A 24,202-nucleotide genomic window follows, 5' to 3' on the forward strand; every position below is an offset into this window, starting at 1 on the left:
ATTTTGTAAATCTTTGACTGTTATCACATAAGTATATATATTCTCGGGACGCGAGTTCAGCTCATGCAAACCCTTCCTCCTCATCTTCCGTTTGCTTTCTGCGTCTCGCTTTCATGAGACAGTAATCATGGCGGCCTGGGCGAACCTTCATGCGGACTTGATCAGGCGTATCCATGGATGTCTAGAAGATCTAGTGGATCAGATCAGCTTTAGTTGTGTCTGCGTTTCCTGGCAGGATGCCGTGGAGGGCAACCCTCACCATCACATGCGCCCTCTTCCCCCGTGGCTGATTCTCCCCACCGGTGCTCATGCCGGTGGCCGTACTTTACTCCCATCGGTCGAGCTCGTCAGCTACGCCGAGAGAAGAAGGCGTAAGAGTATCCGTCTCCCGTGGGAGTCCACGGACGGGGGATTTGCGCTGATGGGATCCGCTGCCGGATGGGTAGTTGCGGCCGACCAGGCGGCCGAGTTGCATCTGCTAAATCCCATCACCGGAGCGCATGCCCGCCTCCCATCCATCACTACCCTCCCGGCCATCGCAGCCGTACTACAGACCGATGGACGAGTCACCGGCTATCTCTTTCGTGTCTCACCGAATATGGTACACAAGACCAGCTGCGATCACACGCGATGCATGCTCTACGACAAGGTAACCGTGTGCTCCTCCTCTTCAGACTCATGGACGACGATGATCGTGTTCTACCGTGGCCGGTTGGCCTACGCCAGTGTAGGGGACGAGCGGTGGTCTTTGCTGCAGACACAGAACGAGAGTTTGGCGTGCGACGTGACGTACCACAGGGGCCGATTCTACTCGCTGCACAACGACGGGTCGGTCAGCGCTTGGAATCTCACGGACGGCGCATCGTCTCGAGTCCGCTTCAACGTCCAACCCCGGAGCCTGATCGACGTACCCGTACTGAACGACTACCTGGTGGGATCGGGAGACGACCTGCTGCGGGTATCGAGGTGGAGCGATCGGCTTGAGGGAGACAAACGCAGAACGCTAAGGTTCCGAGTGTCCAGGCTGGATGAGAGCGGCTGGGTGGCCCTGCAAAGCTTGGGTGAGCGAGCACTGTTTCTGGGGTCGAACCGCGGTATCTCTCTCTCTACGGTGGCGTTCCCGGAGTTCAAACCAGACTGTATCTACTACGCCAAGTCCGGTGTCGTGGGTATATGCCACCTAGAACATGGACTCATCCTGCCTCATGGTGCGAGCATACCGAATCTTAAAGATGGTTTTATCGTGCCCGATTACATGTATAGCAGGCCGCCGCCTCTCTGGTTCACACCACGTGCTTGCTGAGAGAAAAATCCATATATATATATATATATATATATATATATATATATATATATATATATATATATATATATATATATATATATATATATATAGGTATAGGTATAGGTATAGGTATTTGACAATTAGTTTTTAGCACCACGGAAATCTACAAACATGTTTTCCTACGATGTGTCTTCCGTTAATATACTTTCGTGTGATGAGGGGAGAATGCTTATCTATGTTTTCATGTTTAAAAAGAAAAAAAAAAATGAAAATATCTAAAACATAAACTATAATAAAAAATATATTGTTTAGATGTTTAAATTAACATGAAAAATATCCCATCCGCAATTATTCACCAATAAAAATATAATATTTATTAATATTCATTAATCGATGATTATAAAAAACACAATATATGATAGGATAATTATTTTTTGAGAGACAGTTAAATTAAGACCTAAAGAAAAAAAGGGATATGAAAAAACTTATAAATCTTACAATGGCAAGTACACATTAATTTTTTTTTTTTTGAAGTACCAAAATAAGTTTGTGTTGATGTTTGAAACTCATCACTCCACATTGCTTCTCATGTTCATTCGGTCTAAAAAATAAGCATGCTTTGAGATCTCAATTATACATAATAAGATTGGTATCAAGCTGAATTAAATTATAATAAAAAAATCATATTAAGGAGAACAGTATGTTGTATGAATGATAGAACAAGCCTTTATGGGAGGATCTTTGCAATTGGAAGGCTGTAGAACTTGAAACACAGAGAAAATGTGTTGTTAGAAGCCAAAAAGGGATATTGCAAATAAGCTTTCTACCCTATTGCTAATTTAAGACAAGAGAAATCTTAATTATAGTGGGAAGTTCTATATTTTAAGGGTTAGTTTGTTTGAGGTTATAACACTAAGTACTAAATTTAAGTAGGAGATGTTGATAGCATCTCAAATGAACTTATCGTTCATATTTTCTTTCACAAATTTATTAAATTAAAATTTAATTAATAAAATATTATCACCATTAAAATTAATTTATAATAATTTAAATTTTAATTAAAATAAAAATAGAGCTAACAAACGATATAAATAAATAAATAAATAAATAAATTTATTTATTTATATGTATATGTATATGTATATATATCGAAGTTGTTTCCTCTTCCCCCCTCCACTTTTAAATCCCCTCGTTTTCCCCACCGTCGTCAATTCCCCCTCCCTTCTTCTCTAAATTGGGGAATTCTTTACCCCCATTTCCACCCTACGGTACATCGACTTCTTCCCGCGTTTGGTCGCTTCCCCGTGATCGCAAGACGATCTCGTCCCTCTCGTATTGGGGTTGAGGAGTCCCTGTCTCGTTTGGCCAAGTTTCTCATCGATTTTGGTGGCATCATAGGTGCAGATCCTTTGCGTTCCGATTCTGGGTCTGTGATTCTAGAATTTGGAGGTCGCAGCAGGAATGGGATCACGTGGGCGATGACAGTTGCAGTGTAGGGGTTTGATTCGGTGGTAATTTGTGTGGTTTGGCTTTGGCGTCGATGTCGATTGTCGTAGATCGTGGAATTGCAAACCTTCTCTTGTGATTACAGCTTTTATTTGAAGCTGGTCAGTGGGTTATAGTCGGAAAGGTGCATTCGAAATATTTGTCCCATTTTTCTTTACGTAGCATATTTTGGAAACTAATCTTTTGGCTTATGTTAGGTTATCATGGAACAAGTCGTCGGGGGAAAGTTTAAGCTGGGGAGAAAGATTGGAAGTGGATCTTTTGGGGAGCTCTATCTTGGTATGACGCATTGCTATTTCCTTTTTAAGCAGTGTTGCTTATGCAGTTTTCTCTTCTACGTTCATTGTGTTCTGATGGTATTCATGGGATTGATTTGGCTCAGGTGTTAACATACAGACCGGAGAGGAAGTGGGTGTCAAATTGGTACGTGCTGATAATCAATCAAATTTCTGAATCCTAGTGGCCATTTGAATTGACACATCTGGGCAAAGAGCATATTTTATCATGCATTTAATTGGTCATAAGAATATTGAATCCAAATGTATAGGACCCTCAAGTAGGTTATGGTTGTTGGGAGCTTGAGTAAGATTACATGGTGGTTCCACAATTAGAAAGAAATTCCTCTCCTTGAAACTATTATCTCCGACTTGTCTGACAACCATAATTTCCCTAAACTTCATGATTTTTTTTTGAAGTGTTTTACTGCAGAGATTATTTTCCTCTTATCATTTAACTTGTTGCTGTGTATAGAAAATTGCTGACCTTTTTCTGCTTGTCTCATCTCAAAACAGAACATAACTCTGCATCACGGAAGCCTCTGAATTCTAAACTGTTTGTATAATCTGACCTACAATTGAAGTTTTCTTCAACAGCATAGAGCCTAGCTTGTGTTTGTGGACCATAACCTCATTGTATACTAAAATTATAAAAGTATTTTAAAAGAGAATAATGGTTGCAATAGGGAACAACCTGCATTATTTGAATTTTTTCTCTTTGTTAAGGCATCATTTAGGAGTAGCATGTGATCAGATAGGTAGATAAGACAACATAAAATAATAACAAAATTCTTACTGGATTTGTTTCTATCCTGCTACTACATTCTGTTGGTCTAATAGTGGGCTTTATTTCCACCAGGAACCTGTTAAAACAAAGCATCCTCAGCTGCAATATGAATCAAAATTGTACATGCTTCTTCAGGGTGGAAGTAAGTTGGTAATCTGTAAATTCAATTATATGGCTTATATGCTCAGGTTTGTTTTATTTGTTCTACTTTCTTTAAAATAAAGCTGGAATCCCACAACTAAAGTGGTTTGGCGTTGAGGGAGACTATAATGCAATGGTGATCGACCTGCTTGGGCCAAGTTTGGAAGATTTGTTTAACTACTGCAGTCAGAAGTTTTCCCTGAAAACAGTACTTATGCTAGCTGACCAACTGGTAAGCAGTTGTTTTCTCAATTTAAAACATCTTTGTCTCTTACCAAGGAAACCATTAATTGTAGCAGAATTTACATTTTGATATGCTTTTATGTTCTTGAGTACTAGTTTTATGCTTTGGCTTTTTAAATGATGTAATGCTGGATGATTTTTTCCGTTGATGTTTCCATGTAGATTAGCCGAGTTGAGTACATGCATTCAAAAGGGTTTCTTCACCGTGACATTAAACCAGACAATTTTCTCATGGGCTTAGGTCGTAAAGCTAACCAGGTTTGTAAAATTTTTTGCTTATAGTTTCAGTATCACAAACTACAATTTGGTTACAATTAAATTATTTATCCATTGTGTACATTAGTTGTGTTGGCAAGAAGGAAATGTGGAAATTGTGGTTAGTAATAAGTGGTTATGCATCATTTTTCCCCAACATTATAGAAGTGAAAAAAAAATCCTGGATAACCACAGTTTCTTGGAGGCTTACAACCTCAAGTGGGTTTACAGACCATGGTTAGGCCTTTTAATCTAGAATAAGAAATGAAAAAGGTGTCAATCCAAAGTTAAAAAAGTTCATAAAAGAGATCTCAAGTCTCAACTATCATATAATTTTACAGACCATGGTTATCTTGGAGTGGTTATCTTTCAACTAGACTCTTCTAAAAGAAACCAGACTCTTCTAAAAGCCTCTCAACTATCAAATAATCTTGGAGTGGTTATCTTTCAAAACCACAAGTGGGTTTACTGACCATGGTTAGACCTTTTAATATAGAATAAGAAATGAAAAAGGTGTCAATCATAGTTAAAAAAGTTCATAAATGAGCTCTCAACTATCATATAATTTCGAGCTTTGTTGTGTTCAGCATGAAACATTCTTTTAAACTTCTGCGTGACTGCTAGACTGTTAAAAATTGCAGGCCAAAATTTTGCCTAGATAGAAACTATATTAAAATATGTGGTCGTGTATGACTATAAGATGTTAAATTTGTGGAAGATGATGGTGAAAAAGGAAACAGAAGAATGAAGGGGGAAGTAATGAAGATTAGGCAAGTGGGACAGCATATTCAGTGGTGCAAAACTCTTGTGAAACTGAAACTACTCCATTTTCTCCTTGAGAAAAGAAAAATGAAAAGAGAATAAAGGGATTTGTGTGTTAAACTGTAGGATACATGCAAGGGAGCTATTCTTGTTATAGCTGCAATTTTAACAGATAAACAGCAGGCTTGTGGATATATGGTTACTTAAAGGAGTTTATAACTACATATTCTTCATGAAAACCCATTTGCTTGAGCCAGACAGGAGGATATCTATGAGCATCTGCACATTCTTTGGTGCAAGACTATATTAGAAGAGATTCCAGAAAACATTGAATTTGTTTCTGATTTAAAATTGTGCTACTCTAATATAAAGCAAAGCATTGATCGCTTTTTGGTGGTATTGCAATTTTTTTCCTTTGTTTTGTATTGAGAGTTTTTGCTTGTGGTCCAAATTTCTATGGCAGCACCACTGGATGCTTCATTGCTAGTAATATCTTTTGCATGCGCAACTCTTACTGTATGCAATTTTGGTGTCACTTTCTTTATGCAGGTTTATATTATTGATTATGGCCTAGCAAAGAAGTACCGAGACCTTCAAACTCATAAACACATACCTTACAGGTGAACCATAGATTGTTTATGATTTTAGTCATATTGAACAACTGCCTTTCTCTTATCATCATTTCTTTTAGTTCTTGAATCAATTAACTGAAATTGGAATTTGATTGTGGTATTTATGCAGTGCAATTTAATAATTCTTTTAGTTGAACTGGGTAATAGGGAAACTAAATTCAGATTAACAATATATTTTTGGACGACTAGGTTAGAGTTGTCCCTTGAGCACTTCTTTCATGATAAAAAGCCATCATGATTTCAAATGGTTAGACATGACAATTCAACAACTTAATCTTTGTGGCTAATATTAGTCAAACTTGTGTCCACTAGTGTCACAATTAGTTGCTTTTTGATGTGCCTTTAGGAGTTCTTGGCATTCTGAGTAAAAGGGTTTCCTTCCATTTCATGGCTTTAAAGTCCACCTTTTGTTGCAATGGAAGTACAAGTGTTCTTGTTGCCTGGATGATGTTGACCTGCTTGTTGAAGTCATATATGATGACCATCTATTCTTGAGTTGAAGTTGGCTTAGTCTGAAACTAGCTGGCTGATTGAACCTTTCAGGTGCCACGGGTTGGTGGCGTTGTAATTTTTTTTTTTCTTAACAACCTCAGTTTCTTGGAGGCTTTTAGAAGAGTCTGGTTTTGTTACAAGTGCCTTAAATTGCTTGTTCTATTGATGTGGTCTCAGACCACCTATAGGACTTACTATCAGAGATTCTTTGGAAACTTGGAGTACCATTTTACTTAATCTTATAAATTACGTTTCGTATTGTGTCACCATTCCTTATTGTTCAATTAGTCTTAGACTCTTAGTTTCATCTCGTAGGATGTAGTCCTGATAAGTCTAAAACACTCTGCATGCCAAATAGATCTCCTTACCTAGTGTAGGACTGTAGGTACCATATTTGTTGTGATACCTCCTCCTCTAGGTGGAGAGGAGCTAACACCATCCTCTTCCCTTCACGGGTCCCATCAAGGTTGAAGTACAGCTTGGTTAAAAAAATCCATGCTTTAGGGCCATCCATCTTGTAATTAGAGACAATACATGGAGAATATATCTGATGATGCATGAGATATCTCACTTCTGTTCGATATAACTGTCAGATACTCAGTTGAAACACTAGGGCAAACTACATGGATCTCTTTGCATTGTTTTGAAACCAATTCTTCTACTCGAACCATTTTTGATAACGCTCATTAACGTATCTACAGAGAGAACAAAAATCTAACTGGAACAGCACGGTATGCCAGTGTTAACACCCATATTGGAGTTGGTGAGTATCATTCTTTACAAACCTTTACTGGTAATCAGCTTTGCTTCCTGTAATATTTGGACTTCTAATTGCTCTATCATCATCTGCTTGCAGAACAAAGCAGGAGAGATGATTTGGAGTCACTAGGCTATGTGCTCATGTACTTCTTAAGGGGGAGGTCAGAAGTTAGAATAGCATCCTATTTCCTTCTGTTATTCTTTTCCTTGTCTGTGATTGTAGTAATGGATGTTTACTTAGTCATGCTACTCATACATGGTTCTGCATCCTAATAAGCATTTATTGCTTTTCCAGCCTTCCCTGGCAGGGCTTAAAAGCTGGCACCAAAAAGCAGAAATATGATAGGATTAGCGAAAAGAAAATGCTTACTCCAGTCGAGGTGCTTTTTTAACTGTGTTTCTTTTTCTTATGAATATGATTTCAGAATGTGAATAACTCTAATTGGGTTGTATAATACGCATTATTTACATCCTGTTAATGGGTTAACCATATTCATGATACATTGTAAAACTAGGTGCTGTGCAAATCCTATCCAGCAGAGTTTATTTCATACTTCCACTACTGTCGATCCTTAGGATTTGAAGACAAACCAGATTATTCTTATCTGAAGAGGCTTTTCCGTGAACTTTTCATTCGAGAAGGTTGGCTAAACTTGTATTTCGCACACAATAAATATTTACTGTCGTAGCATTACTTGTAAGTGAATCCTTGTTTTAATATTTTTGTGTTTGATGTCTATTGAACAAAATATTTTGCAGGTTATCAGTTTGACTATGTATTTGACTGGACCATGTTGAAGCATCCTCAGAGTTCTGCGAATCCCAGAACTCATGTATGCCCTAAAAAGCTATACGGTATTTACTGTGTATATTATGTTTCTGCCTGATGTGCTGACAGTTCATTCTACTCTCTTTCCAGCAGCCCAGTGGAAGACCAACTGGAGGAGCTGGGTTATCTCTGGAAAGGACAGAAAAGACTTCAGGTTTGTTTTTTGGTATTGAAAATCAATAAAGTTATATAATGATCATGGATAAGACAATAATTGACAGCTACTATTTTCTTTCAGTGGGACAAGAAATTCGTGACAGATTCTCTGGTGCGGTCGAAGCTTTTGCTAGAAGAAATGCTTTAGGTTCTGGTTATCATGGTGAACACTCTAGGAACAGAGCTTCAGAGGATTTATCTTTCTCAGCCAAAGAAACTGTAAGTCGTACGAAGCTTGTTAATTGTTTCTAACTCCCTTTGTAATACATTTGCACTTATTAATTTATCTCACTTTATTCATGAGCTGCCACACCAATCCTTATTGCTCAATACGAGAGGTTTATAACTGTGCGATGAAATACTGGAGCTCAAATTGGCCTCTACTGGTGGTATACCTCACACCAAATTGGGCCTCTTATATATATTGATCGACATAGCAAACTGGCCTTAGTTGACCATATCGTAAATTTTTTTTCCAATCACCCACAATCTTTCTTTTTATTTTTACCATGCAAACTGGCTATTCGCTGATGCTTTTCAGCGATGTTGCTTGCTTCGCGAAGTGATGTCTTTTGCTTCTCCCATCTTAGGTTCTTGATTCAGATAAATCACGTGCATCCTCCTCCAGAAATGGTAGCATATCCAGAAGAGCTGTTCCCTCAAACAGCAGGCTTAACTCCTCGACAGATTTCAGCGAGCAACATCTCAGCCGCACAAGCCAGGTTTCAAACAGCAGCGGCAGCAGCCGCACGCCAATCATGCAAAGGCTACATCAATCTGGGCCTGAACCAAGGTCTTCACCACTCGCCAGGCCTGCAGCTGGGCGGAGCTCTCATGATGCCCGCACTCTTCGAAGCATGGAGTTTCTTTCCATCAGTGCTGAGAGGAGGAAGTAATCCACAAAAAGAAACCAGGTGATGGGAAAAAGGCAGCCACTCTTTCATGGTTCTTGTTCTTGCTGTGGCCTTCATCAGCTCTTTCTGCTAACTTATTGCACACATGTTACGATGGGCATTGTTTATTGTGACTGAAGATTCGGTAATCGTGACTTGGTTTTTAAGGTATTCGATGACAATCCTCAGTCGAACTGCCATTGTTATTCATTTCTCATGAACAAAAATATGTTGGTGTCTCATAGCAAATGTGAAGGATCTCTACTGACATATCTGCTGCTTCCTATGAGACAATTGAAATAAAAAAAAAATAGTGAAAATCTTTTGAAACTCTGCTGATTACTCTCGTGTATCTGTCAATTTTTCCTCAGTGGATGCTCTTTTCTTAAATCTTTAGAAACTTTTTCTTTCTGCAATAAATTCTTTTGAAACTTGTCAACATGTTATCATCTACTTCCAATAGCAAATGCTCCTCCAGTCTGCTCCCTCTCATCTTTCCCTAAACAACCTTTGTGTGTGTATAGATATAGTTTTGTTAACACACATTCTAATACATTTTAAATTGTAACGTTCATCTGTGTCTATATATGGTTTCGAGATGACATCCTCCCAAAGCAACCAGTGGTTAACATGCATCTACTGACAGGATATCAGTGACACAGAGAGGGCATTGATGAAGAATCATGCAAATTTGGCTAATACATTTCATCCCTTTGTAGCCATCTATACATCTTCATATGTCTGTACATGCATTTTGCCGATGACATGCAGAGACATCAATCATTGTAATGGTAATTAGCTTAAAGGCTGCCTCAAATACAACGAGAAAAGGCAACACTAGCTTCGGATACACTGGATGTAATTAACCTGTGCAGCTTCCCTCATTTCCCAGCACACATTTTGATCTCTCTCTCTCTCTCTCTCTCTCTCTCTCTCTCTCATCATACATGGATTCATCTGACATTCCCATGTCATTTTGGGAAATGAGAGTTGGCCATTTTGCATGGTGGCGGTGGTGGTGGATTCTCAGGCATTCAGGTTGCTACCCCCTGTCCACTTACACCACCCCATCCATCATATCCTTGCCATTTATTTCCAGACATGGATGAGTTCCTTTGATTTGTTTATATGCTTGTTTACTGCTTTCCCACTGTGTAAGAGTATCAAGGCCCTCCTCTTCCATCTCCTCCCCCCTCATGTGTCCTCAGAGAAGTGAGAAAGTTATAGAAGGGGAGAAGCAGGAAGCAATGGAGGAGGAAGAGGAGGAGGCAAAGGTGAGTGATGTGAGCCTCAAAGGGCTTTCCAAGAAGCTCGAGGAGTTTGCAAAGGAAAGGGACTGGGAGCAGTATCACAGCCCAAGGAATCTGCTGCTTGCCATGGTATCATCTCATTCCTCTTGCTCATGCATGTCTGTGTGCCTGTGTTTTGTTTGCATAACATTTGAGAGTATGTTTCTGATTCTAATATAAGGTTATGGTTAATGTTTGACATGAATCAATGGTCATCATGGCTTTTGTTTCTGGTATTTAAGTTTCCAAGTTGCCACACACACAAAAAAAAAAAAAAAAATCAGATCTGGCAAGATATAATTTCCAGAAAATAAAATTTCCAAGAAGAATTATCTGTACATTAGGCATCACTGTTTGTGAAGCTTCTCTTCTTTTTCTTGTGCCCATTGGAATCATAGAAGGGCACTATTCTCAGTTCTCTTGCCCTGGAGCAGCAACATGATGAATCATTCAATAGACAACATGATGGAGCAGCAAAATTTCTTCTGCATCCCTATACCTCATTTGCTCATTTCAGAAAGGAAAAATCACTCTACCTTCACAATACAAATTTATATAATAAGTTTTTCTAGACTCCCTATTCTTCCAGTTGTTTTATGAAAATGTTACTACTCATTGCCTGAAAGGTTCCCCTTTTGTGTGGTTGTTCTCTTGGTTTGTTTATGGCTTTATTCTGATCATACTCGATCTTCAACCTCATGGCAATGTGTGGGAAGTTTACACTTTTGAAGTATGCATGTAAAATAGTCCACTTTGAAGAATAGAATAGTGATGACTCTTCTGGATAAATATGATAACTTTACATAAAAACGATAGTGTATTCAGCCAGAAACCAGTTGAGAAAGAGAACTCTCCAAAGTACTGCATGGTCTTCCATCTCATTCATTCTCTATGGATTTCTCCACGAACAACACAAAAGTTTCCAAAACCTGTAATCTAATTTTATGAATAAGTTCATGGCCCTATGATCTACAATAAAGTGTTAGATTATATGGTTCAAACTTCATATATGTCCTCTTCCTTGTCTGATGCCCTTTTCTTCCCTGTGAAGAACAGTCCATATCACGACATAAAGTAGTGGACTCATCTTGTGTCAATCCATCATGCATGGGAAGCAGTCAAAACCTAAACCATTTCGGGCACAAGGAACCTTTTGGTTTTTGGCTCTCCAAGTGGGCGACACATTAACATGGATGTCAAGCCCAAGTCTGCACTCCATTCCCCTTTACTGATATCCTTGACCCTACTACGGACGCTGAGTGGTACAAGTGCATCTGCTTCTCTCAATGTATTCATCTGCCATAAGGTCCTCATGATGATGCTGACTCGGGTGGCACCATCAACAGCTCCGTTAGCAGCAGCAATCACAAGAAAGCATCCTGATAAAAAGATTAACAGGAATCTAATGCAAGCCAAGAAAGTTTCTAAGAACCAAATCCTAAGAGTCGAGAAGAAGCGCAGTAACTTTCTGAAGAACTCATGTGTGGGTTGACTTCTTGACAAGAACTGCAAGTGTCAACACAAGTATTGTGAACTCAACCCTCTCTTGAACAGGTTGGGGAGGTGGGCGAGCTAGCAGAAATATTCATGTGGAGGGGCGAGGTGGCGAAGGGCCTGCCCAACTGGGAGGAGTCGGACAAGGAGCATCTCGGAGAGGAGCTTTCCGACGTGCTGCTGTACCTAATACGTCTGTCCGATATCTGCGGCATCGACCTCGGTGAAGCAGCCACCAAGAAGATGGTCAAGAATGCTATCAAGTACCCTCCGAAGGCTACTTGAGCTTGGTTGCTCTGTTTCTTCTTCGGTTCGCTGGTTACTGACTGCATTAAAGAGTTTGATGCAACCTGTGACTGTTCCTTGAAGCTATCAATTATGTGGATTTGATACATTAAATATCTTTAAGTATTTTAGTTTCGATTTCTTTATGTGCACAAATCTTTAACAAAATTCCTCCATTTTATATTCTCTTTAATTTTAATTTCACATTTTTGAACCCGCGGGGAGCTGAATTCGCTTGGTTTGGTTTATTTGAACCGGTCGAAGCGCGTCCATGCCCGGTTCAGATCCGATGAACCAACGGATGAGATTTATTCATTTGGGTTTCAGTAGTTCGGGTTAGGGTTTCGGCCGTCTATAAATACCCCTTCGTTACCACCCGAACGCTTTCCTGCGGCAGAGAGGCGGGGAGCGGACAGTGGGTGGAGATCTCGAAGGAGTCTGCCTGCGAGCAGCCATGGTGGGTTGTATATCCTTCTTCTTGTTTGTGAGATTCTTTCGGTAATATTTTGTTGTTCTAATCTGATGTTTCCTTCTCTTTCTCGGTTTGATCAGGTGAAGTATTCGAGAGAGCCCGCGAATCCTACCAAGTGTAGGTCCTCTATACCTATCTATTCGATCGATCCCTGTTAAGACTCGTTTTATTTTTTACTTTAGTGCCTTAAGATCTAGGGTTCAATTTAGAGAGTGCCAGTTTTGTCTCTTTGTTTTGAATTATTTCCTTTCCAAAGGTCTGCCTCTTTTCCTGATGTGTGCTCTGACATAGTGTTATTGGTTTTGGACGAGATGATGTATGTGGTGGATTTTTCTCGCCTCTTTTTGAGCTTATGTACGATTTTGGTTTGTGAATTTGCAGCTGCCAAGGCCATGGGCCAGGACTTGAGGGTTCACTTCAAGGTGCGTGGTTCTCACCCCCTACTGCACTGATTTTTTCATGCTTACTTTTGAGGTGTATGTTTGTGAATTTTGATGGTTCTTATTAGTCGAAAATGTATTTTTTGTCGGAAACTTTGAAGGCTAGTAATATCAGAGAACCATTTGAAGGCGTGGGAGGCGGACCAATCATTTTGGTGTTTACACTTAGCTGTAACGATGTCAATATTGTTGATTGCTGGGTTGGAGATCGTGAATTGTAGCAATCTTTCGATCTGGAAAATTAAGTTTTGCCCATTTGAGCGAACCGATTCACTCGATGTTCGACAAAATAGAACTTATGTCAGTTTTTAGTAATTGGTCTGCAGAGTAATGCTTAAATCATTATCTTGTGTTTGTTAGTAATCCTGTTGAGGAATGTCTTTCGTTTGGTTAGGGGTTAAAAAATTTGAATGTTTTCAGTCACACCAGCAACAGTTGATGCTCTAAGAAAAGCTGTTTGTTAATAATGATACTTGAACCATGAAGAGCCTGGAGGGAGGAGGAAAAGTTGCACCCTGGGAAATAGCATCTTCGGAGACTTGAATATGTTTTAGTCTACTGTGTTTTTTATAAGAAATAGATGCTTCTGTTTAGCCGTCTTGTTTATCTTATTTACACCTTTTTATCCTCTCTTCTACCTAATTGTCCAATTGCCAAATGGCTGGTGAGAAGATTATTCAGCTTTGTATCCCATGGTGCTTCTTTGAAATTGAGCTCCATTCAATGTGAACTTTAGATATGAAGGCTTTTTCTTTTATTACGCAAACCTTATTTTTTCATTAAAACTGTATCATCCTTTCCTACTCCTATAACACTTGGTGAAATATAAGTTATGAATAGGCACAAAAGATGTTGTTTCATGTTGAGGTGAAATTTCCTCCTTGTAGAAAAAGCAGGGGCCTGTTTTGTTATAAGTGGACTTCTCGTGAACTTTAGAAATAACATGCTCGTTGTTAATGGGTGTAACATTGAAGATTTATTTCATGATGTAATGTTCGGTGAACAATGGAATATTGACTTTTATTCATTTTGTTTATTATTTATTATTTCTTGTAGTATGTTGTGGATGCAAGATCTTGGTTAGAAGCATGATAGAGAAACTTACAACAGCTGTCAGCAACCTTATTTAGGTTGCTGCTCTGATTTAGATGTCGATAGGATGGTATCACACATGCTAGGAAAGCCTGTCTTGTGTTTTATTTTGTATGTTGTCAAGCTTGTTACTTGCCCCCAGTATTTTTTTAAAGATCAAGATTGGAATAGTGAGAGAAATGTTTGTCATCAGTTCTGAGTTTCTATTATACAATGTAATTTCCATCATCTTTTGTTCTTAGTTGGAGTGATGTTTTATGCTTACATACAAGGACACCTCATCAACGAACATAGCTATGTGTGTGCTGAAGCAGCATGGCTTGTCTTTCGACAAGTTAATTTTATAATATATTAATATTTTTAGCCAGTCAATCATCATTCTTTAGGTTTTCTTTTGTCCTGCTGTTTGTTTTGTGTTGTGAAGTCTAAGCATGTATGATTTAGTCACCAGAATTTGATGTTTGAGTGGTTTTCATTACCTAAATAAAAGCAGGGGCATGTTTTGCTCGTAAACATGCCTCTCGTAGACTTTAGGGAAATTACATCCATTGTTATTGGGTGAGCCTCTGTGCACTTTTTTTTATAACAGAAGGTTCAGTAAACAATGGAACATTTGACTATAAAGCATGAGGCGGTGCCCATTTCAGTGTCTGGAGGGTCCTTATGGATCACCTCTGGATTGACGGTGTGTTTTTTGGTTGATTTTAGATCATCTTACCCATGGAATAATTGAGCAACTTTGCTGCTTCAGCCAAGTCCCACTGTTGGCAATTTTTCTAACTGCTTGCGCTATTACTTTCTTTAATATGTTGTACTTTTTTTGTGTGATTCTATGGTTAAGCTATGAAATGCTCATTTTAGTTTCTTGTATATTCTTATAATTTTATCCTGATATAACATTTTTCATTATGAGATATTTTAATAGATAAACATTACGCATAAACCTATCAGTTGACATTTGGATAATTAATCATATGAAATGCTTTAAAATGATAGCAAAGGATATGTTTTGGATGTTGATTTGTTCTCTTTTGAAAAAAAAATTTTTTTAGTTATAATTTTTTTTGATTTGTCATCAAAATTCTACATGATTGTTTAGTCGAATAAGCACACTGCAGTTTGGGGTTCATGAGCACACTGTTATACATTTTACCAATTAAGTTGTATGATGTATATGGACATCATGTACATATGGTAAAGGACTTTTCAAGCACTTACCAATGTCTAATTGACTTTTGTTTGTAGTAGTCATGGTTAGTAATGATTAACAAGCAACTATGCATTGACATCATGATGCCATGTAATTAATGTGTAATTTAGTCTTCCAGATATTTCTTCCTCTTTGGCAGAGCATATGCCATTATTTGACTGTGTTATTTAATAACAGAATACACGCGAGACCGCCCATGCTCTTAGAAAGCTACCATTATCAAAGGCCAAAAGATATCTTGAAGATGTAATTGCTCACAAGCAGGCGATTCCTTTTCGAAGGTTCTGTGGAGGTGTTGGGCGTACAGCTCAAGCCAAGGGCCGTCACCCAAATGGGCAGGGACGTTGGCCTGCGAAATCAGCTGGTTTCATTTTGGATCTGCTTAAGAATGCAGAAAGTAATGCTGAGGTATATTTGTGTATAAACAATGTCATAGCGTTACTGCTATTGCATTTGTGCTAATGGTTTTGGCTTCCTCATTTTCAGGTGAAAGGGCTGGATGTTGATGCTCTCTACATATCACACATCCAGGTGAACCAAGCTCCAAAGCAGAGACGTAGAACCTATCGTGCTCATGGACGAATCAACCGTAAGCTCACCGTCCAGCAACAAAAAAAAAAAAAAAACTTTATTAGTCTTTTTAATTGAAACTTACTAGTCATGTATCTTGACAGCTTACATGTCCTCCCCATGTCATATTGAATTGATTCTGTCAGAGAAGGAAGAGTCAGTCAAGAAGGAGGTGAGTGATTACAAACTTCTTTTAACTTGTAATAATGGAACTTTGTTGAATTCTGATTACATTATATTATGTCTGTTCATGTAGTTTTCATGTGAAATGTATCTTAGCATTGTTCATTAACATTTTTATATTTCTGAGAATTCTGCTTTCCTGCATGAAAGCAAGTGGTCAGTGATTGATTCCACGAATATTGTTGGTTCACAAGTTTAGTTTGGTAGGTCATTCATTATATATGTTGTTGAGAACATCTAGCCGTACATTTGTATAGGTCATTGATTCCACGAATATTGGTTCATTTGATATGTTCTCATGTAGCTTAGCTTCTAAAACTTGTTTAATTTGCAGCCGGAGACCCAAATTGCTCCCAGCAAGCCCAAGAAAGGTCAAGCCCTTCGAAGTGGAGCCTCCTCTTAAGCAATATTCTTGAGAAAGCTACGGATTCCTTTTTCTTTATTGTTGAACTAGATGCCGATTAATTGTCATGAAATAGTACTGTTACTCTCAAAGATTTTGTTGCTTTTTGTTCTGCTTCATGAATGTTTGTTTGCCCTTGCGTTTGTGTTATGTAGAATAGTTATATGGTTGCATTCGATTGAACAACACGATGGACCGCACATAATCCATTTTTCTTATAGAATAATTAACAAGCTCGACATTAAATTTTATCTTATAGAGTAATCTTATTGATAATATCTGTGGTTGCTAAACTAAAATATTGTAATATCTTAGTTTTTAATTATAATTTTTATGAGAAATTTACATAAATTTCAAACATGTGTAACTAAATAGAAGGGTCAATGAAAAAAAAAATATCATCATTTATTTTTGAATATGTCAAATTTTCATAGAAAACTATTGTAATAATTATAGTCAATGGAGATTTGAACTAACAATTTATCTATTCTATCTCTTTGTTGTGATTGTGTTTTATTCCCAAGTCAAGGAACGCATGGATGTCAGTTCATGCAGCGAAGAGTGTTGTTTTCCCAGTAAAGTGGCCATTCCTGCTTCCGTCTCTCGCACCAACCATGGTGTATGAGAGAGAGAGAGAGAGAGAGAGAGGGAAAAAGAGGAATACGTCTCGTAGGTCCCGCCACCATCGCTTGGCTTTAAGCGAGCTGGTACGCCGGCGAACACGAGCGCACTGGCGATGATTAGACGTCGGCGACGCTGTCCGTCCCGTACATTGCGCAGGGGCCACTCCTTAGCCGACGTGCGGGTGGCGCAGACACCGAGGGCGGCAAGCCCTCGTGGGGAGGCACGATTCGGTGGGTCCCATGCTGGCACGTCGCGTCAAATCACATGAACATAAAACTCCCATACCATTTGACTGCACCCCCCTCGCTGCATTCCTCGGAGGAAACACACATCCATCCCGGTAAGTGGGATCAAAGATCGAACAGATAAAATGCATCCGAACTCAAACAAAACTTTTTAGTACTTGATTTATCCTTCTTAATGCATGCAATGGCATGTATCTTAAAGCTCCATGACCATAGATGATATTAGGTCTCCATCAGGATTATTCCAAGTTAGGTTCAAAGAGTCATTTACATGTCAATAATACTTTAGGCTGGCTACCTATGTACCGACGACAAATTCCTATCGATGCATGCTTTGATGTCTTCCTTGAAGTTAGATATTAGGCTTCATCTAGATTTGCAGGTTAGGTTCCTGAAAGCGATTTACATGTCAAGAATTGGAACTCCCAATCACTGATGTCCAAATATTGATGAACATGTTGCATCCTTGCTTTGAAATAAGCTACCTCAGCTTTCAATCGATATCCCAATCAACCAATTAAAAGAAGAAAAGTGAAAGAGAAAGCATGTGCTAATGTCTTCGTTTCTTTCTTTCTTTCTTCTCTGACCGACCGACAAACCAATCTCATTGGTTATTAAGAGTTCCCTACCAAACTCAATGTCCCAATAAATAGGAGTAGTTCAAAATATAAATAGTACTACCACACTAATATAGATACCACACTAATATATATATATATATATATATGTGTGTAAACAATTACAGTTTAGAACCTTGGGATAAACTGTTCAAGTCTTTACCAGCTAAGCTAGCTAACATACCCGCTAAGAATAATAAAGTAGATCATGCTACTATTTGTTATGATTAACTGACTCATTAATTTATTAAGATTAAATCATTGAATCAAAATACTTAAGCGTCTAAACTAATAATAGTACATTTATTGGATCATAATCAATAAAAATCTTTACCTTCCATGTGGTACTAAATCAGATGTTACAAATACAATCTATCATAATGAGATTGAAATCAAAAGTTCTATATATGAATATAATTCTATCCAATGTACACTATAATAGATATATTCTGCCTCCAATCTTCATTGAGAAAAATTTGAACTTAGATCACCGCAGTTCTTTCTTCAACTCATCATTTTTTGTTTGAATCTTCTGCTTCATTTAATGACACTCAATCCAGAGTTCATGACCAGTTGAGTATACTAGCATTACACTCCAGCAAAACTTTTGACTAACACAAGTTTTGGATATGGGGTTTTAGGTATTCAAGCTACTAGTTGAACAAATTCCATTTCATCAACATGATGAACTCCAGATTAGTGTAATCTTACTGCAATCTTAGGGTTATAAAATGTGGACTTTTTTTTTCTTCCTGTTGGTGATGATTTTTCTTTATAACTTATTTAATGGTCAAAGTCCTTTATAGTTTCTTAACATAAGCTATTCTTTGATATGTTTGTGTCAATTTTCATGCAACAAATTCTTGGTAAATATAGCTGTACCATATTTAAGAGCTGCTTCCAACCTATATATATATATATATATATATATATATATATATATATATATATATATATATATATATATATATATATATATATATATATATATATATATATATATATATCCTTTCTCCATATTTTAATTTGTCTCTCATTCCAACACATGAACCTCTTCCAAAATGGAACCAATTCAAAGTTGTGAAGCCCTTATTTTATTTCTGCTTTAAATTACAAAACCACTTAGATGAAATGCTTGCTTGGCAATTATTATTATCAATATCTCAGAGGCTCCCTTCATATTCAATTATGCTTACATTTGTAGTAATGAACAAGCAAGATCATCTAATTATTTTCTTGTAGATGATAGAACATCTAAGAACCACATAAACTTTTCCCTTGAAAACAGAAAAGAAAACAAAACTAGAACTACTGTTCCATATATATGATTTAAGCACTTCATTTATGCCAGTAAATGATAAATGCTTATCATTTATAACCCCCAATCTGTTTTCTGAAAAGGAAATCATATGCACAAGGTGATAGATATTCCAAAATACTTGAGAGAATCTGTAAGATAGATAGTGAAGGTGACAGTATGACATGAAGAAACAGGTTCACTTGCAGATGAGCATAAGCACCAGTCGGAAGACAATAACTAGATCAGTGCATTCAGTAGTGATTCTGTGTATATCTGTATTCTCACCATCTACATCTTGAAGCATGGATTTCTTAAGCAGACAACTCAGGAATGGACTGTGAAGATAGAGTTGCTTGTTCTTGTTTGATGGGCAAGGAATTCCAAGGGGAACTTATAACAGTCAATCCCTAAATAAAAACTGGTTTTTCTTGAAGCATTGTTGTCAGGGAGAAAGATTTATGTTCCTTAGACAGTCATCAAAGTATCAATACAAATCTGCTCCCTCTCAAGCAGCAAGAAAGAATTGCAAGATCATAGATCCAAGTGCGCTGAAAGAAGTGAGTAATCTGACATACAGAGGAATGATCTCAAACAAACATCTATTTCACTATGTTGCTCATAATTCTCTAACTAAAATGTTGCTTGACCACAGTCTTGTGTTGTCGGCCAGATTAGTAGAAAATGAAGAACTATATGCTTCTTCCTCTAAATATATTATTTGTGATCATCTCAATCACTCCACAAATGTGAATTCACGCTCTCATATTTTTCCTAATAGGGTTTATAGCAAAATAATGGTTAAAAATACAAAACAAAACAAAGTCGAAGTGTCGAAGAATCATAAAGAAACCTTAGAAATGGAAATATGCTACCGCCATTTCTATCCCTGCATGCATGCAAGAAGGAACTCGAAGCATACACTGACAATGTGGAATTAAAGTGAAGGTGCCGATTAGTTTAGTTGGTAAATAAAGAATTTGACAGATTATCGTAATATTATGAGTTCTAATTTAATCTTCATCACTTATCCTTAAACAAAATAATAATAACGATTGAAATAAATGAATGCACAATTGCAGCACTGAGCACAATCCATGGGTGCTGAAACATGAAACTTGAAGCCTTCTGATACCGGAAAAAGGAAGGTTGGATCTGAATGACTAGCCAATGGCTGAAGCTGATGCATCCCAGCTTTGCCATAATAAGAATCTAAGTACAATGGAGTAGTGAACTCCCAAGTCAAAGCGACAATAGTGAGCACATATACCTTTTGCTTCGTTACCTGCCACTCGTAGATGCCTCTCCCAATATCTAGCGGTCCTCTCTCCGGCCACCTATTAGCTTTCATCTCCACGCGCGTTCTCTGTACTTACATTCTCCCCCCCCTCTTCCTCCGCTGATGCATATGCTACTGTACGTGCCAAGGCTTCTAATGAAGCAGCCATGTAAGAGAAAACCGACATCTCATTGTCACTGTAAGTCTACATGTTCTTATGTTCAATCAGCACACGGGAAGAGAGCACATAAGCTAATGATAACGATAACCTAATAGAAGATGTAAGCTTATACAAGAACACAAGGCATGATATGCTGAGCATGAAAGTTTTGGCTAAGATCAGGCTGCCGCCGGCGGTGGAGGAGGGTGGTGCTGGTTTTGTTGTGGCTTCTTGCGTTTCTTCTTCTCGTAGCTGATGCCACGTGCCTTGGACTGAACCTCGCGGACCTCCCGGAGATACAGACGGATCGCACGGGTGCCGAACGGGTTGGACTCCGGCTTGCCCCCGTTCTCCTCGTAGGCCGCACGAAGGCGGCCGATGAGGGCGTCAAGGCTGCCCCAGGCTTGACGGAGAGGGCAGGGACATGGCGACGGAGGGTTGGGGTGGCCGAAGAAGGGGCACACGTGGGTGTGTATTTTGGTCTTGCCGAATTGGTCGAGGTAGCGGAGGAACTCGAGGACGTGGGCGCTGCTGCACTGAGAGAGGGAGAGCGGCGGGCGGTGGTTCCTGAGGTATTGGCCGAACGTGTTCCAGTCACGGCGCTTTTGAGATTCGTAGCGGCTCAAGGATGGAGGGGAGGCGGAGGAGGCAGCTCCAGCACCGGTGGCGGCAGCCGATGAGGAGGCGCTCAAGTGCCGGGGGCTGCCGTTGGGACTGCTGCCGCCACTGTTGTTGGAGTGGGGACTATCTGGGTTTGCTATCAAATCCATGGACGACGACGGTAGATCTATGTCCTGCATAAGGTTTTGAGAACAAAGTGTGTGTCATTCCTCTGAATTTTCCTTGGATTGCTACAGTGGACATGGAAAGAGTAAAAGGAAGCTAATCAGACATTCCGACGTAGATCCAACAGAGTTGGACACGGACATCACCTCGATGGTGGCATGCAGCAGCTGAAACTTGGTGAGAGAAGCGAGGAAGGATCACGAGGAGATACTCGAATAGGAAAGGAGCTAAGGGAGGATGAGAGGATGGAGAGATGGGGGGAGGGGGGTTAGAGCTTACTGTTTGTTTCCCTGGGAAGCCAGCTGAGGCTGATGTCTACTTGTGGGAGGAAAAGATTCCGAGAGGGTACATGCTCTGTATGCAAAGGGAGTTCACTAGTATGGAAATGTTGCTCGTTTTCTGGGACTTGGGGTTTTGGAAACCTATGAGACAATTAAATGAGAGAGAGAGAGAGAGAGAGAGAGAGGAGGCGTAGGTGCAGGTAGTGTTAGGGTTTGATAGGGCAATGAGATGAAAGGTGATGTGATAGGGTAAAACAACAACAATGGTGCGTATGAACACCACAATAAATATTACATCTACCTTTTCTTATTAATCTGGAATCGTGGGTTTCAAGTGCAACCCACTTGGGTGCTTTCCGACGTGGAATTCACGGGACAACGTTTTCTTAGACAGACAACAAAACACTATATATATATATATATATATATATATATATATATATATATATATATATAGTAATAAAATAATTATATAATCGGGTACCAAATGACGTTGCAACCTTTACCATTTGAAGGACTCTAAATGTTACCCATAAGGAAAAAGATTGGTGGGTACGGAGGGAGGGACAGAGAGAGAGAGAGACCATCCAGCCACTGTAGTGTTCGAGTTTTATATACGTTGAATCATATCATATCATATCATATCATATCATATCATATATATATATATATATATATATATATATATTAGTGTTCAAGTAGAATTACGTGACTTTTTATTGACATCTTTATTTTGAATTAAATAAGATAAATATAAATTTAATTTATTATAAAATAATAATAATATAAATTATTACATTCATAATATATCTTAAAAAATATGTTTTGAATAATATGATTGTAGCTAGGCATAAGCTCAATATTAATATTCACATTACATAAGCATACAAATATATAAATTATGATTAAAATATATTATATATATGTATATATGATGATATATGATGTGAGAGTACACTTATTTTTTTATATACGGTATAAGAGTGCATGAATATGTTACGATGCATGATGCACATTTATGAGAATACATATATTTGTTATGACATATGATATGAGAATGTACATATATATTATTATGATATATAGTGTGAGAATACGCGCGACACACACACATACATACATACATACATACATATATATATATATATATATGATTTTAAAATATTATATACATGACATGATGTATGTCTATCTATCTAAAATTATATAACCTAATACTGACCGAGTGATAACATACTATAGATCATATTTTATAGGTAAAGATACATACTCTACCAATTGAGAAAGAAAATAAACATGTGCGAGTCCATGACAATACATATATGGATCATGAATATTTTTATATGTGACATGTTATATGTGTAACTTTCTTTTGATTAGGTATAATAATTATATATAGGTGTGAAAATCAATGTGTATAAAGAAAATTCTATCATTTTATTTAGTAAATTAATATAATTTAGTTTTAAGGTAATATATATTTTTTACTATACTCTTATTATAGTAATAATTAAACTAAAATATAACATCTTACTTTAGTCATATATATATAGGGTATATATAAAACTAGAGTAGAATATTACATTCATATCATTTATTGGACAACCATAATTATATAAACAGAGGATCCAAGTCTTCTCCTTCTTCTAATCAAACTAAGATTACCACCTTGTGTTGTTTTTGTACTTGTTATTATAGTTAATTATATATATATATATATATTTATATATATATAAACTAACATGACAAATTTTTATATAGAGCCATCTAAGGAGATCCATCTATGTGATGAAGATATCTAAGCCAAGATCTATGATCTTGATGTTATTGTGATCCTTTGATTATTCTAGAGAAGACATATTGTAAACCTGTTATCATTACTATTGATAGTGGATGTTTGAGATGGACTACGGTCCCGTGGTTTTTTCCACATTGGGTTTTTCACGTTAAAAGATTTGGTCTCATTGTGTGATTGATTTTTTGCTTTGCTATTTATGCTGTGCTGGTTGATATTTTCATTTGGATATCAAGTTGGTATTTTGATGAGAAACCCATTTTGAGACACAAAGAGGGAAAAAAATATTCCGCTGTTTTTCCCAACAGAAACGAGATTTCACTCGAAAACAAACACCCGAATTTTTTATTGAACTTTTATGATCTAATATATTATTTTGATATTATACTTTTTGTTCCGACAAAAAGATATTTGGGTGATTTCGCCTTTGGATCCACAGGTTAGGCCAGTGGGAGCCACATCGCATGAGAGATAATAATGGGAGACTAACTTTGTTTTCTGAATAGCAAAGACAGTGACATCGAGTGGTGTTCTTGCTTTGCTCTCTGAGAGAATACATATCTCGATCTGACTCATTATGAATTTGGAAATTACTCTCATAACGAAGATGTAAAACAAGATAACTTTGGGAGTGCACAGTTTCTCCATGCAAACACATCATCGTC

The 24,202-nt window shown here is 37.9% G+C and overlaps 5 protein-coding genes and 2 non-coding genes across 8 annotated transcripts; 6 read left to right on the top strand and 1 right to left on the bottom strand.

Moving 5' to 3' along the window:
* Positions 1 to 127: 127 nt before the first annotated feature.
* Positions 128 to 1,303, top strand: LOC103985078 (uncharacterized). The gene has a single exon (XM_009402692.2). It carries the CDS (start codon positions 128 to 130, stop codon positions 1,301 to 1,303), a length of 1,176 nt encoding a protein of 391 aa, XP_009400967.2.
* Positions 1,304 to 2,476: 1,173 nt separating this feature from the next.
* LOC103984946 (casein kinase 1-like) lies at positions 2,477 to 9,357 on the top strand. Its single transcript, XM_009402530.3, has 15 exons — positions 2,477 to 2,915; positions 2,989 to 3,070; positions 3,174 to 3,214; positions 3,926 to 3,995; positions 4,078 to 4,226; positions 4,400 to 4,495; positions 5,804 to 5,874; positions 7,080 to 7,141; positions 7,235 to 7,298; positions 7,433 to 7,517; positions 7,653 to 7,779; positions 7,897 to 7,970; positions 8,057 to 8,120; positions 8,205 to 8,341; positions 8,713 to 9,357. The coding sequence occupies exons 2-15, from the start codon at positions 2,995 to 2,997 to the stop codon at positions 9,016 to 9,018; spliced, it is 1,422 nt and encodes a 473-aa protein (XP_009400805.1). The 5' UTR covers positions 2,477 to 2,915; positions 2,989 to 2,994; the 3' UTR covers positions 9,019 to 9,357.
* A 787-nt stretch (positions 9,358 to 10,144) lies between these two features.
* LOC135612452 (uncharacterized) lies at positions 10,145 to 12,229 on the top strand. Its single transcript, XM_065108773.1, has 2 exons — positions 10,145 to 10,394; positions 11,859 to 12,229. Exons 1-2 carry the CDS (start codon positions 10,212 to 10,214, stop codon positions 12,081 to 12,083), a joined length of 408 nt encoding a protein of 135 aa, XP_064964845.1. The 5' UTR covers positions 10,145 to 10,211; the 3' UTR covers positions 12,084 to 12,229.
* A 196-nt stretch (positions 12,230 to 12,425) lies between these two features.
* On the top strand, positions 12,426 to 16,572 carry LOC135612451 (large ribosomal subunit protein uL22z-like). Its single transcript, XM_065108772.1, has 7 exons — positions 12,426 to 12,540; positions 12,636 to 12,672; positions 12,937 to 12,977; positions 15,475 to 15,705; positions 15,784 to 15,886; positions 15,972 to 16,039; positions 16,385 to 16,572. Exons 1-7 carry the CDS (start codon positions 12,538 to 12,540, stop codon positions 16,451 to 16,453), a joined length of 552 nt encoding a protein of 183 aa, XP_064964844.1. The 5' UTR covers positions 12,426 to 12,537; the 3' UTR covers positions 16,454 to 16,572.
* Positions 13,882 to 14,011, top strand: LOC135613304 (small nucleolar RNA snoR74). Its single transcript, XR_010487286.1, has one exon. It is a non-coding gene; the product is annotated as a small nucleolar RNA snoR74 (small nucleolar RNA).
* Positions 14,571 to 14,702, top strand: LOC135613303 (small nucleolar RNA snoR74). Its single transcript, XR_010487285.1, has one exon. It is a non-coding gene; the product is annotated as a small nucleolar RNA snoR74 (small nucleolar RNA).
* Positions 16,573 to 20,683: 4,111 nt separating the features above from the next.
* LOC135611701 (protein G1-like4) lies at positions 20,684 to 21,884 on the bottom strand. 2 transcript variants are annotated; one of them, XM_065107347.1, is made up of 2 exons: positions 21,741 to 21,884; positions 20,684 to 21,469 (listed from the first exon to the last, which is right to left on the bottom strand). In XM_065107347.1, exon 2 carries the CDS (start codon positions 21,443 to 21,445, stop codon positions 20,855 to 20,857), a length of 591 nt encoding a protein of 196 aa, XP_064963419.1. In that variant the 5' UTR covers positions 21,446 to 21,469; positions 21,741 to 21,884; the 3' UTR covers positions 20,684 to 20,854. The 2 variants fall into 2 exon arrangements, with proteins under 2 accessions (XP_064963419.1, XP_064963420.1); XM_065107348.1 differs by having other exon boundaries at positions 21,608 to 21,742.
* Between the last annotated feature and the right edge of the window lie 2,318 nt (positions 21,885 to 24,202).

Source organism: Musa acuminata, chromosome BXJ2-5 (genome assembly GCF_036884655.1).
Source record: "Musa acuminata AAA Group cultivar baxijiao chromosome BXJ2-5, Cavendish_Baxijiao_AAA, whole genome shotgun sequence".
In the NCBI taxonomy this organism is placed as follows: Eukaryota; Viridiplantae; Streptophyta; class Magnoliopsida; order Zingiberales; family Musaceae; genus Musa; species Musa acuminata.

Excerpts from the sequence above, each read along its gene's own strand:
- LOC135612452 (XM_065108773.1), top strand. The coding sequence starts at position 10,212 with ATGTGTCCTCAGAGAAGTGAGAAAGTTATAGAAGGGGAGAAGCAGGAA. Across the intron at positions 10,395-11,858 it reads GGAATCTGCTGCTTGCCATG|GTTGGGGAGGTGGGCGAGCT; the intron begins GTATCATCTCAT and ends TCTCTTGAACAG.
- LOC103984946 (XM_009402530.3), top strand. The coding sequence starts at position 2,995 with ATGGAACAAGTCGTCGGGGGAAAGTTTAAGCTGGGGAGAAAGATTGGA. Across the intron at positions 7,780-7,896 it reads TGAACTTTTCATTCGAGAAG|GTTATCAGTTTGACTATGTA; the intron begins GTTGGCTAAACT and ends AATATTTTGCAG. Across the intron at positions 8,342-8,712 it reads CTTTCTCAGCCAAAGAAACT|GTTCTTGATTCAGATAAATC; the intron begins GTAAGTCGTACG and ends CTCCCATCTTAG.
- LOC135611701 (XM_065107347.1), bottom strand. The coding sequence starts at position 21,445 with ATGGATTTGATAGCAAACCCAGATAGTCCCCACTCCAACAACAGTGGC.
- LOC103985078 (XM_009402692.2), top strand. The coding sequence starts at position 128 with ATGGCGGCCTGGGCGAACCTTCATGCGGACTTGATCAGGCGTATCCAT.
- LOC135612451 (XM_065108772.1), top strand. Across the intron at positions 12,978-15,474 it reads ACTTGAGGGTTCACTTCAAG|AATACACGCGAGACCGCCCA; the intron begins GTGCGTGGTTCT and ends ATTTAATAACAG. Across the intron at positions 15,706-15,783 it reads ATGCAGAAAGTAATGCTGAG|GTGAAAGGGCTGGATGTTGA; the intron begins GTATATTTGTGT and ends CCTCATTTTCAG.